Source organism: Zootoca vivipara, chromosome 14 (genome assembly GCF_965207765.1).
Source record: "Zootoca vivipara chromosome 14, rZooViv2.hap1.1, whole genome shotgun sequence".
In the NCBI taxonomy this organism is placed as follows: domain Eukaryota; kingdom Metazoa; phylum Chordata; class Lepidosauria; order Squamata; family Lacertidae; genus Zootoca; species Zootoca vivipara.
Window position 1 is genome coordinate 34,363,080 of NC_142597.1, and position 13,844 is coordinate 34,376,923.

Sequence of the window (13,844 nt, forward strand, 5' to 3'; positions counted from 1 at the left end):
GGGGTGGGTCGGGGAGGGAGGAGAGAAAAGGAGGCGGGGCGCGCACGCGCAGTAGCCGCGCAGCCTTCCTGTTTCGGCTGACGTTATGGCCGCTGGGAAGAAGCTGCAGGAGGAGGACCGATTTCGGGATTTGAAGGAACAGTTTTACACCGCGCGTTCTTTCCCGAGGTCTTCCTTCCCCGCCCCGAGGGCGATGTGCCTCTGAGCACGTGCAGAGTACCACCGCCTCTACCCGGAGAGGAAGTCTTGTCTTGCTTTTAAAAGCGAGGCCATGGCAAAAGTGCCTCTCTGAGCATATTTTTTATGTATTTAACTCTAGGGTGGCGTCCGTGGTTCTCCCGCGCCCTCATTTTTAACCTCAACACACCAACCCTGTGAGGTAGGTCGAGGGGCAGGGACTGGCCCAAAGCCACCCAAGTGTGAGCTTCCTAGCCTAGCTGGGATTTGAACTGTGGCCTTCCAGGCTTTAGTCCGACACTTCAATCCCTTTTAAATATTGTGCTTTAATATTAATACAGGATTGTGTTGCAACCTACCCAGGGACCTTGGGTTGAGGGGTATGCAATAAATAATAAGAGAAAAGAGAAGACTGTCTTCCGTAAATTAGAACACATGGCCACTCCGCTGCCATAACAGAAGTGTATAACTGCAGGTAGGTAGCCGTGTTGGTCTGAGTCGAAGCAAAATAAAAAAATTCCTTCAGTAGCACCTTAAAGACCAACTAAGTTTTTATTTTGGTATGAGCTGAAGAAGTGTGCATGCACACGAAAGCTCATACCAAAATAAAAACTTAGTTGGTCTTTAAGGTGCTACTGAAGGTATTTTTTTATTTTGCAGGTAAATGCATTTGCTACCTAACAGGGCTTTTGAAAGGTCAGTAAATTTTTATGAGTGTTTTAAAAAGACTTTTTTTTCTTTTTGCACACACAGTAGACGAAGAGAACCAGCATGAATCCACTAACCAAAGTGAAGCTGATCAATGAGCTGAATGAGCGTGAGGCACAGCTTGGTGTACAAGATAAGGTCTCCTGGCATGCGGAGTACAGTGACAGTGCCTGGATGTTTGTGGGTGGTCTTCCCTATGAGCTGACGGAAGGCGACATTCTTTGTGTGTTTTCACAGTATGGGGAAATTGTGAACATAAATCTGGTGCGTGATAAGAAGACAGGGAAATCCAAAGGTTTCTGTTTCATTTGCTATGAAGATCAGCGTAGCACCATTCTTGCAGTTGATAATTTTAATGGAATAAAGATTAAAGGAAGGACAATTCGTGTGGACCATGTGGCTAACTACCGCCCACCGAAAGACTCCGAGGATATTGATGATGTGACAAAAGCTCTCCGAGAAAGAGGATGTGCTCCAAGTTCACCAGAGTCCCCCAAAGACAGTGAGGTGGTAGTAAAGAAACACAAAAAAGAGAAATGCAAGAAGAAGAAGAAAAAGAAAAGAGAGCACCAAAAATGGGTGAAAGAGGAACAACTTGCAGACTCTCCTCCTAAAAGCAGGATCAAAGTGGAGAAGGAAGACCCAATGTATGAACGACATGCCAATGCAAGTCAGCAGACCTGGAGTAGCACATCTGGGCACAAACATGCAAGCTGGGCACAACATGAATGGGAGACTAAGTAGGAGCATGCGAGAGTTAGGTCTCCAGACAGCCAGAGACAGGGACACGAAAGAACAGAGAGTAATGCAGTGTGAGAAGCACAAGAAGGTAGATAGTCCCAAAGAAAGGCCCCGAGCAACAGAAAGCAGAAGATCTTGGGAGTGATGTGAGAGAAGCCCTGCAAGGAGGAGTCTTCAAGCCACCACAGACCTGACATGCAGGGAGCCCTGAATCCTTGGTGGAGTTAATGTTGCTGTTGGCCTCCATTTTTAAAGTAACTTTGTATTGGTTTTAGAAATAGAATAAAATTTGCATATAAATAGACCCAAGTCTTCACATGTCATGTGTGTGTGAGAGAATTAAATTCAGCTTCTCCCTGTCCTGTACAACTTGGGGGGTGGGGCAGAAAATCTTTTGTGTAAACTTGTAAGTTGTGTGTCAATAACAGTAATAGTGATGGAGAAAAATAAAAATTAGAACAAGTGTTAGAACATTCATCTCCACTCCTTTGTAGTAGTACAAAATCTGGAAGAAAATGGGTTTATAATAAACACTGCAATCCTGTTATGTACCCGAGAATAAGTCCCACCGAACTCCATGGAGCTTACTCCTGTGTAGGCATATAGACTACACTACTCATTATGTCTCTTATTACAGGCTTGGGCCTCTGTGGCATTTACCAAAATCCAAAAGCAACACTGCAGTAGAACTTTACATTAGGACCAAAGTAAGATCGAAAAAGAGCAAACCCAAGTTCTGTGAGGATTGTTAGTCCTCACAGGAAGTATGATGCTACTACTGCATTTTCAGTTTTCCTAGTGGACACCATGGCTACCTAAAATTTGTTTGATTGTGCCAAGAGCTGTCTAGATATCCAATATGCTATCCAATCCTAACATTTTCCAGATTGGGAAGGAATAATAGTAGCATTCTTTGTAGCATCCCATTGAATTCTATTACCGTGTTTCTCCTAAAATAAGACACGTCTTATATTTATTTTTCCTCCCAAAAAACACACCACGGCTTATTTTCAGGGGATGTCTTTTTTTTTTGGTGTCTTTGCGGAGGGGGGAGAGACGGAGCGAGGCGAAACGGTGTGTGTGTGTGTGCAGAGCACAGACTGCCCACCTCGCGGGGGTAACCTCCTGCTGCTGCACCTGCATAAGGAAAAGGGGACTTCTCCCTCGCGCGCACGCACGCACAAGAGCACCAGAAGAGTGCTCTTCGCGCTGCACTGTGCTCCCCGAAGCGGCAGCACGAAGAGCCCGGTGAGAGGCAGCTGCGGCTGCAGGTGAAGCCCGGGATCTGCGTGGGCAACTGGGGGCGAACGCACTGAGCGCTGCGGCGGTGGCGAAGAAGCGCCCGATCAGCCCGCTTCTCAGCTGATCGGGCGCCTCTTCGCTACCGCCGCAGCGCTCAGTGCGTTCGCCCCCAGTCGCCCACGCAGATCCCGGGCTTCACCTGCAGCCGCAGCTGCCTCTCACCAGGCTCTTCGCGCTGCGCTGCGCTCCCCGAAGCGGCTCCCACCCCCGGCTTATTTTCGGGGGATGTCTTATATTTATTCTACTAATTAAAAGCCTGACATGGCTTATTTTTGAGGACCGTCTTATTTTAGGAGAAACACGGTAGTTGTTGTTGTTGGCATCTGTCTGACTCAAGAGACAGATGGAGTGTGCCTTTGGAGGTCAAACCGCTGTATTAGCAGCACCAAAGCAACCTCCCTGGGACGCAAGCCAGAGCAGTGTGAACAGAGGTCCTGGGTTGCCCAGATGACAAACCCCACCCCTCAGCCTCACTGATGTGGTCCAAAGGAAAGCAGAGCAATATGTTTTGGCACCAGCTTGGCAGGAGTTGCCGGAAGGAGGCATACAAAGTGCCATGCAACCGTCTTAGGAAGTCCACTCCGGATTTCTGCAGGGTTCACTCCTTAGCCTTTTCTTCTTCTGAAGATGTTGTGCAAGACAGTGGAGTTTTAGGATCAGTTTTCCTTCTCCTAGATAGGTTACCTTCCCAGGTTGACAAGCCTAATCTGCCCCTCACTTACTTCTACAGCGCATGCAGAAACAGCCTTCTTTACCATTGGACCCACTATTGGTCTTGTTTGTTCAATCCGCCAGAGCATGTATTCACATTTTAGTATTTCAGTACAGTAGAATAATTCCTGCGCATACTTCCATAGTAGCCAGTGATGAAAAAGCTCCTCCCAGAAGTTTGCTGTATACCCCAGCTACATCCAATGCAAAAAAGAGAATGAAATGTGCCGTGTTAACTACCCTTAAGTCAAGAGTACAAAAAATTATTTACATTCTCATGAATGATGGGAACTGAAGTCCAATATTTGTACAAGCACACATTCTCCACCACTTTTACACTGGTGTGAACTGGCCTGAGACCTGCGGGTATAGGGCAGTATACAAATTTAATAAAGTATAATAATAATAACAACCACCTACCAAAGCCCCATGATTGCCTGTGGAGGAGCAGATATCTGACACCAAAATTAAATTTACAAATACAAGGGATAGGGCTTTTCAGTGGCGACACTCCCTGAGGAAATTTGACAGGTCTTTAGGTATGCTGAAGACATTTTCTTGTAGTGCAATACTCAAAATCATAATCCCTATGGTCTGCATGCATATTTAGGTACTGCTTTTAAAATTGTAAATTGAAGTGATCTATGACATTCCTGGGTGGCGCTGTGGGTTAAACCACAAAGCCTAGGACTTGCCGATCAAAAGGTTGGCAGTTCGAATCCCTGAGACGGAGTGAGCTCCCGTTGCTCAGTCCCTGCTCCTGCCAACGTAGCAGTTCGAAAGCATGAAGTGCAAGTAGATAAATAGGCGGGAAGGTAAACGGCATTTCCTTGTGCTGCTCTGGTTGCCAGAAGCGGCCTAGTCATGCTGACCACATGACCCAGAAGCTGTACGCCGGCTCCCTCAGCCAGTAAAGTGAGATGAGCACCGCAACTCCAGAGTCGTCCGCGACTGGACCTAACGGTCAGGGGTCCCTTTACCTTTACCCATGACATTCCTAAGAACTCAGGAAGCTGCCTTATACAGAGGCGATTTAATGGTCCATTTCTCAGTATTGTTCACACTGATTGGTTCTTTTGTTTCAGACAGGACTTCTTCCTAGCCTTACCTGGCGATGCCAGGAATTGAACCCACCGTATTTCTCCAAAAATAAGACACCGTCTTATATTTATTTTTCAAAAAAAACAAACCCACACGGTGGCTTATTTTCAGGGGATGTCTTTTTTTTTTATTAAGTATCACTTAATAAGCCTATCACTGGCTTATTTTTCAGGATATGGCTTATTTTTGGAGTGTGGCATATTTTGGGGTGTGGCTTATTTTGGGGGTATGGCTTATTTTTGGAGAAACACTGAAGCATTTTCTGCATGCAAAGCAGATGCTCTCCCACTGAGCTAAAACCCTTCAAGCTTTTTTTTTTTTACTATTCATACTTTTAGTAAGACAAGCAATGGAAATGTAGATACAAATGAACAAAAGTCAGGACTGGAAGAGACATTTCTACTGAACCTTGGATCCAGTTGACATCTTGCCTCCTACCGGTATGCCCACCAATATACCTTTCTTAATAGAGACAGGTCAGCCTTTCCTGCAGTTTGTGCAGTGACCTGTAAACCTCCACAAGGCAAGATAACCCTTTTAAACAAGCTGGTTAATATCCCAAGAACTGCACTCTTAACAGCCATCTGTATCAGGCCCCGAAGGAAGAATAGAAGAGACATTCTCATTTCTGAATAACTGTTCTAGGGGTGAAGTTGGAAGGAGAAACCAAGCTTATTTCCAACAAAAGAAAAAAGCATGCAGTTGTCTGCTTGCTGGCATGCATCTGTCTCAAGAGACTCTCTCTCTCTCTCTCTCTCTCTCTCTCTCTCTCTCTCTGTGTGTGTGTGTGTGTGTGTGTGTGGTCAAACTGCTGCATTAGCCGTTTTCTTTCCCCTGGTCACCAACCGACCAGTAACAGGAAGTCTTCCACAGTAGTCCTTTAAATGGTGCAATAGTGTAAGCACTTGCAATCAACCACAACACAGATTTAAGCAGATGTGTTCAGAACCCAAGAGTAAGTCTAATGCCAGCAGTAGCCAGGACACAACTTGTTATAAAAGCAAGCACAAATAATGTTGTAACTTCATATAACACAATGATCAATTAGATTTTAGCCTTAAAAGTTTTGACAGCTTATTAAAAAAGTTGTGGTTTAATTTGAAGTAGGAAATATCCACCAGAAACCCCCTGCCAAACTGTTCTGGATCCTTTAGAACAGACAAAAGAGTTAAGATTCCTGCTCTCTCCTAGCTCCCCTCCCCTGCTCACTTCCAATGGAAAAGTCAAAGCTTTCCCACAATCCAGCTGGGTTCTCTGCTCAGCCCTGCTTCACCCAAGGTGATGCGAAATTCTCCTCCCTCTCAAACTGCCATCACTGCAGTGCAGTTTGTGTTCAAGGGACAAATAAGTGAATGCTTTGTGTAGACGCAAGTTGGGAGACCTTATTATTCCGCATCCAGCTGGCCGCCTTTTAGATCACAATAGCTGCCCTAGAAACACTGGGATATTTCCCTTCATATTTTAATTATGGAATAGATGGCCAAAATGTAAGACAACCCCCTCCCCCAAATGTCTTACGCAAGCAGAAGAGCACAAATGCTAGCCAGCTGGCTGGCAAGGAGTCTCCTCCCCCCACCTCAGCAGGAGCCAAACAAATTTGGTTCTTGTTTGAGCAATTGTCTAAATCCAGCTATTGTGTCTGGGTACTAAACAGCTCAGAAGCAGCAAATACATCTGTCTGGCTAAAAAGAGAGAGCACTTAATTAAGTACCATTTCTAATTCATGGCGGCTTAAAGTAACTTTATCCTGCTGCATGTACCCAGAACAAATGGGACAAAACATTGCTGCTTTTAAAGAAAATCCAAAGGCAAGAACTCCCTACCTCTATTTCAGGATTTAATTGTTGTTTCTTCTAATTGGCAGGTACCAATGGTGATTCCCCTGGCATTCATAACTGGTACACTATTTTCCTCTCTGAAACCTACCATATGTTGCCCCCCTTCCCCATAATTCCTTTTGTTTGGAATGGTAGCCCTGAAAGCAGGCAGGTCTGGCCCATTGCTTATAAGAGTGCTTCTGCTTAAAGGTTGCTTTACAAACGCATAGCACAGAATTAGTTTGGGTCCATCCATTCAAACCCAATGCAATTAACTGCATTCAACAAAAAAGCCACAGAAGACCCATTCAACTCAGTCCCTCTGCTATGTTAACGAATGTTTCCTTCTACCAGAAGGATATTTACATGGCATTAGAGGCTGTACTGCCACTGTAAAATGAGAGCTGTTAGTATGTTTTGTCAAGAACTGCAGGGGCAAATGCATGATGCAGCACTACTAGGGACCTGTGTGCACTTTATCGTTTGTGTCATGTAACTCAGCCTAAGTGCCACCTGCCCCCACATTATACCATAGGGAGGCTGCTGCTATTCCTTTGTGGATCAGAATTAAAGCAAGCAATTTGCCTCCAGCCACTCCTTTGAAGCACTGCTGTAAACAGCAGATACAAATTGCTGCAGAACGAAAAGACCAACCAAAGAAGCCTACAACTAAACCCTACAGTGAATATAACATTGCAAGATTAAATGCCTGAAATGAGGAGAGATTACACTGACCCAGAACGTAAGGCCATTGTTGCAAGGAGTTTTGCCATTAAGAAGGGCCTCTGCAATGGTGCCACACACCCCCTCCATCAGTATGGTCATTTTCTTCCTCCTTCATATCAAAGGGTGTTGCTGGATGGGTGTTGATTGTGGAATCAGTGCTCCTCAGGCATGCTTTTAAAATTGTAAATTGATGCACACAAAGTTAGCATCAAAATACCAGGCCACATTTCCTTCCCCATTTACACTCCCCAGGAAAAACCTGGTAAATAAAAGAGCCATGGTTGCCTATGACCTGTTTGCGAATTAATCCCCAGTCTAGAAATACCCTGAGTCTACAGTTGAATATTATACTTGTCCAACTTTGGCTTATGTGAACAGTTAATTTCCAAAGGAACAATCACTCAGGATTTCAACCAAAGCAAAATTCAATGCATTTTTTCTGTCTTCTGCATTATCAGGTTACAGTCACTTTCCATGGAGGTTCACTGAACTCCTTAGAAGTCAGTTTCCAAGAATATGAGTCACCTTTTGATGAAGTCTCAAGCAGTTGTTGTCCATTGGCTACCAACATCATCATGCTTAATGCTCTCTGAAAAATGTTCCGGTTTCCGCCTGCAGGAATGGCGGACCTGTTTTCCATCTCTCTGACCTTCGTAAGGAATTTGGCGGTTGCTAGGGGAGTAAATGGCAACCCCCTACCCTCTCCGGGGGTTACGGAGAGGGGCCGCTGGCCCGCGATGCCCCCAGACCCACTCCGACTGTTTTTGGAGTGGGGGGAGCTTGGGCTGAGCACTTACGACGGCCAGGACTCCCGGACGCTAATCTGCATGGCGGGGATTTCCATGGTTAAAGAAGATAATTAGGCTTAAATCTATGGACATACTTCAGAAGGAGGGGAAGAAGCGCTGTTTACTGCTGAGAATTTTATGCTGCTGAGCGAGAGGAGTCAAAGAATGTACGGCATCTGGAAGAAGGATTGATGGGGACGGAGCGATAAGGGAAGCAAGTTTTTATTTTTTCTTCATATTGTTGCCTCGTATCTTCCCGGACGCGATGTCCTGGCTTGTTTGGAGTGAAAGAGAAGCAAAAGACTGTGTGAGTTGAACTTTATAGCTGTTGTTACTGAGCATATTTCTTAAAGATGTGAAGTTGCCGATGAGAAAAGCCCCCCCCTAGTCAGACGGAAGGAGTTCTGGACGCGTTCGGAGGATTTATGAGCTGTGACGCACTTTAAATTGGAGCAGCGACCTGAAGCTAAGTTCAGCTATAGGGCAAGGAGATCCATTAATTTACCAAGAGTTCATGGTTGGATGTTTGGGTCTCCTGCCTGAAAAAGCTGTAAATTCTATAAAGATAAATAAATCGTAAATCTTCATGGCTATGAGAGAAAATGAAAGTGATTTGAGTCTTTTAAGATGGCGCTGCTACTCCGTCGCAACAGGGAGCTCCACTAAGAAGATTTATGGGGAGGCTGGACTGATTAACTCGCACAGGAGAAAGAACATCTGTGAAACTTCGTTTGACATTTATCTCAGCAGCTGGAACAATCGGATGAAAGTGGAAAACATCTAGGTGACTGTAAGGGGAAGATTTGGAATATTATGAGCTTGGAGGACGATTTGAACTTTAGAAATAAGACGGCAGTGGACAGTTGCGAGGAATTCCCAATTTCTTGAAGCATGGGAACCCAAAAATAAATTATTTAGATGATTTGGCATAACATTCGGTTTGATTGATATATATATGTGTATAATTTGAAATATTGAATGTGATATAATTGGTTTTAATTGGAAAATTAATAAAAATATTTTTTTTAAAAAAAAAGAAAAATGTGCTCTCATTTTTTATACTGCATAACAGCCAACTTGACACCAAGCTATTGGAAAAATTTATATTTTGGAAGAACTCACTACAGAAGGTGACAGAATTCCAAAATCAAGTTACATGAAAATATACATCGCAATTTGTCTTTATACATTAAGTGAGGAAAACCTGCAGGAGATCAAAAGGCAAAGAAATATAAAGGGGGGAAAGAGGAAGAAGAGGGAAAGGGAAATAGCATTTGATAGCAAAACCAGAACTCACTTGAAAGCCTACAGCTCTGCATGCTTTTATTTATCCAACTTCAAACCAGGCAAGAAATCAAAAGAAAGCAGTTCATCCTATATTGGGCTAACATACTTAGCTGACCACTTCCAAAACAAATGCTCTCAACCCTTTTGGGAAAGATAACAGGCTCAAGGGTGCTCCACAGCTGTAAAATCTTATTGCTACATCCAAGCCAAGAGATGAGCACAGCTGGGTCATAACGCAAGGGAAGGAACTGCACCTCCTGATGACAGTGCTCAAGTCATCATTAGAATCAAGTAATAGATCTGTGTTGTATTTATGTAATCTGAAAAAAAAGGTGAGGGGGAAGGGACAGCATTACAAAGGCATTAAACTTTATTAAAGTGAGAGATTTTAATGAATCTTCAATGGCTGAAAAGAAAAGGTTAAAACGGAATTTTTAAATCCTAATTTGTTTTAGACTGACATGCTTCACGAGAAATTTTAAAGACTCATAGGGAAAACCAGGGGGGGGGGAGAGAAGAGAAAAATGGAAAACCTGCTAAAAATCTTTAGAATTTACACGATTCTTATTCTAACTACAAGACAGCATTATTTGGTACAATGTGTATTTGTGGATGTACATGAACAGTATATATTATCCGGATCATGTTGTGCTATGTACACATCTTTACAATTCTTCCTGAAGGTTAAAGCAGTTCCATTAGTTTTCAAAATGCGCAAATCCTTGTTGGCACTTGTTAGGCTCTTTGTCAGCATTAATAACTGGCATGTTTTATTGCAGCCCAGTTCCAGCCAGTGTCTGCCAACTTGGTATAAACAGAAGTCCAGCATTAGGTGGATAGAGTGCAGGAAAAACAGTGCCATGTTCCTCAATTGGAGACCTACAAAGGCAAGAACAAAGAACCATCAGCCAAACTAGATCTAGTCTTCACGGCATCATCAAATGACAGGCTGCAGCAGACCGAAAAAGAAAGTTCTCTGTAGCAAGTGCTTCCAAGATAGGCTGATATGAGAACTCCCAGTACCAGCATCTGAACTGCTGTTCAGAGCCCCAGTTCGGTTTGTTCTAGGGTTGCTTTCTGGAGGCCAGTCCTACAGGGAGCGCACTACTAGAATACTAACACACTGAGCATCTTCTGTACTTAAATATTTTACAGATATTCAGATGAACTTTAACTGCCATTTCCTAAACTAAAAACTATGGTTTGATCTTCTGCAAGCCCCATTTAAAAAACAAACATGTTGAGGGGCACATCAAGTGTTACAAAAGACCTACACACATCACTGAAAAACCTGTGTTTTCAGCAAAGTTGTAATCAGCCACACATGTTTTTAGCCACTTCTGACAGGAACAGCTCACTCAAAAAGATTGCTCCATCTACCAACTGAGTGTGTAGGAGAGTCTGTTCTTTACGTCAGTGTCCTTTAGGTGCTACTTCCCATTATTCTCATTAAATATTTCTGTGAAACTTACAAGTTTGTATACTTTGGGCAGGTTGTTGCCCAATTAAAGGCATCTTACTTATTTACAGCAAGAGCAATGGGAGCTGAAGTACCAGAGCTTCAGGGCTTACTTGCTGAGAACAAGAGCACTATAACCTTAGTTGTCAAACCAACTCAGCTACAATACTAGTAGGGTTTCTTTTTTCCCTCAGCAGCTACTAAAATTAAGCATCCCAAAAGTATCAATAGTGGGAGTAGCAGTACAATATACTGTGTCAAAATGGTAGTTTGGCAACTCAAACCGTCAGTGGCAATAACATGCCAGCTGCAGAGAGGAAATCTGCCTGCAGTAAAACATTCAATACAGGCAAAAGTCACAAGCATTTATATGGCACATGCAGTAGTCCTCTACAAAGTGCAATGGGTGGGATTGCTTTTTTGTACAGGCCACACAACTCAGCTAAGATATCCCTGCATTTGGAAGGCTTACTGCCCAATAAGTTTCTCACTGATTGCATAACTGAGAAGCAACCCCCAAACCCAAAATTAGAGATATGAGTGTCCTGTTAAGGCTGTACCCACATGACCACCCCATACCCAATGGAGTGTTTGAGGGTTTCTTGAAAGGGGACTAACTCAACATTTAATAAAGCCCAAGTGCAAAATTCAACCACTGGGGTGAGAGGCATATGTGCCAACACAGACAAGCAGAAGCCTAGTTACCAAAAACAGCTACTTCTCATATACATACATTAAAAGTTGCATGTTTAGTTTTCAGCTGGCAACACCAAGATTCTTTGGAAATCATCAGTTGCAGGATTACCATCAGCAGTAACCACAAGTGCTACAGAGACACATACAAGCAACAGAGACTAATGTTTTACCAACTCTGGCACAAATTATTATGCAAAACATGTTCCACTCATGCAGGATGGCTTAGCTTTGGAGTGTACTACTGGAGTTTATATTAGGCAAATAGGCTTCTGCTGAAAAGCTGACATTTTCCAGACACAACTACTACTTTCTTTGCTGGGGGCAGGGACGGGATAAGAGTTATAACTTTACTTATAAGCAGGTGTTGCATGGAGGTATCAGTAGTGTCCAGTGCTGCTTAGTGTTCCCCACCTGTTCACCGAGCCCCCAACACCAGTACTTTGTCTTTGAGGAAACAAAAAGCTAGAAGCCTGTCCTATTCTCGGGTTTTGTAACTATGTCCAAGTACTTGGGCTAGTCTTTGACATTTATTTCTCTTTTAAACAACTTCTGAAACAGGTAGAGGCCCCAGGTTTGGGATCCAATACCTAAGCCATAGCATCGTCTGGTTCTGCTCCTTGTACACCCAGCCAGAGCTTGTGGAGCTGCAATTTTTTTAAATCCCACTCTTCCCTCCAAGGAAGGGAAGTGTGACAATACATGGTCCTCTCCCACAACACCCATTATTTCCACAGCACAGGAGGCAGGTTACCCCAGTAGCTTCTGTTGCTGAGCAGGGATTTAGACTGGGTTCGCACAGCAAACTATACCACTTGGGCCCTTGCTTGGATTTTTCAGGGACTGGGGCAATGGACAGTGTTCTATCATGTATACCAAAACCCCAGGGCTATATGCAATGTTTAAAACATGTTTGTTTAGCCAAGGCTATCAAGTCATGTGGAAGTTACATGTGTTTTCTTTTCAGCCACAACTGGTTTTTATCATCTTTTGATTATTTTTCATAACTGTTTTAAATTGTTTTAATGTTTTATAATGTTGTAAACTAATTTCAGTTTTAGGAGCCTTTTGTGACTGGAGTAGGAGAATTGGGGTGTGTGTGTGTGTGTGTGTGTGTGTGTGTAAAATATGAAAATACTACAATATATAAATATAACAAAATAATCTGGTCTGAACATTAAAGAACTATCTCCTAGCAATAAAGGAAAACAAAATCTTATCTGCTGCATAAATTCAGAAGCGAGAGAGAGAGAGGAAATACACACTTGTAGAACATGAATACTTACCTCACTGCCTTGAGCATTCAACATGTAACAACCACCTTCTGGATTTTCCAATGCAAAATGGAATTTTTCATAACATTTTTTTACCCTACTTACCCTGAAAAAAAGTGAAGCTACTAGCTGCTGAATTAAGTGTCACTCAAAAGCAGTCTCTTGGCTTTTTCTTACACAGCGGGCAACTTTCCTTTTGAATTCTCCATTTCTATCTTCCCTCCATTCTTTCTGTAAATTAAAATCCAGATTTCAAATGATTCTTCAACCCACCACAAGTAACTTCATTAATTTTTCAGCTCCTCTAAAACCCATGAAGAGTGCTATAAAATACTTGGCAATAAAAGTAACCAACATTTGTAATTTAAATATGAAACGTCCGTCATTAAAACAAGAGTTTTAATTGGTAGCTTGATGGGTGGTGTCATAGCAAGTGCTATGTGGGATTCAGTTTTGTTTTTTAAAAGGAGAATTTTTCCATTGATCTTTGAAAGTATACAAGCCATCCATTCTGAAGCCTGAATCAGGGTTATATGTATTCTAAGCTAGAAGAATCAAATCCTGCATCTTGAGTAAGTTAATTAGATCTGCATAATCAATCATCCTGCTCTTTCCACTTATCAAGACATACCAGGATCAAAGCAGAATATTGAAACCACAGTTCCTGAAACACTTCCTTCTATTTCAGGAATTCACAAGGCCACACACTACATTTTCAAGTCCAATTTGGCAGTACCAGGAAACACTCCAAAGTCATGGAAAATTAGATACCATATTCCATGCTTGTATAAGTTCAGTCAGAGGTTTAAAGGTATGCAGCTCTTTCTAAGACAAAGAACCTAAACAGAAGTGATACTCCACTATATGTGGTGGTGTATCAATCAAGTAGGAGCTCTTCTCAACCTGAGCACACAAGATAAGCAGGAAAGGGTGAAGGTAAAGGACCCCTGACAGTTAAGTCCAGTCGCGAACAACTCTGGGGTTGCGATGCTCATCTCGCTTTACTGGCCGAGGGAGCTGACGTTTGTCCGCAGACAGTTTTTCCGGGTCATGTGGCCAG

The 13,844-nt window shown here is 43.1% G+C and overlaps 2 protein-coding genes across 5 annotated transcripts in view; one reads left to right on the forward strand and one right to left on the reverse strand.

Annotated features, from left to right (window-relative positions):
- Positions 1 to 22: 22 nt before the first annotated feature.
- On the forward strand, positions 23 to 1,930 carry LOC118097399 (RNA-binding motif protein, X-linked 2). The gene is made up of 2 exons (XM_088657692.1): positions 23 to 379; positions 931 to 1,930. Exon 2 carries the CDS (start codon positions 949 to 951, stop codon positions 1,627 to 1,629), a length of 681 nt encoding a protein of 226 aa, XP_088513818.1. The 5' UTR covers positions 23 to 379; positions 931 to 948; the 3' UTR covers positions 1,630 to 1,930.
- A 7,230-nt stretch (positions 1,931 to 9,160) lies between these two features.
- The window catches only part of UBE2G1 (ubiquitin conjugating enzyme E2 G1), a 33,562-nt gene continuing 28,878 nt past the window's right edge, over positions 9,161 to 13,844 (reverse strand). For 2 of the 4 annotated variants that reach the window (XR_004693986.3, XR_015946989.1), the window contains exons 5-7: positions 12,890 to 13,015; positions 11,551 to 11,643; positions 9,161 to 10,237 (exon numbers count right to left, since the gene is read on the reverse strand). Coding sequence is in view for 2 of the 4 variants with exons in the window: in XM_035139298.3 (XP_034995189.1) it covers positions 12,929 to 13,015 (87 nt within the window). In the remaining 2 variants the exon portion in view is untranslated. The remainder of the gene's footprint in view (positions 10,238 to 11,550; positions 11,644 to 12,889; positions 13,016 to 13,844) is intronic. The other 2 variants (XM_035139298.3, XM_035139300.2) reach the window with 1 other exon arrangement.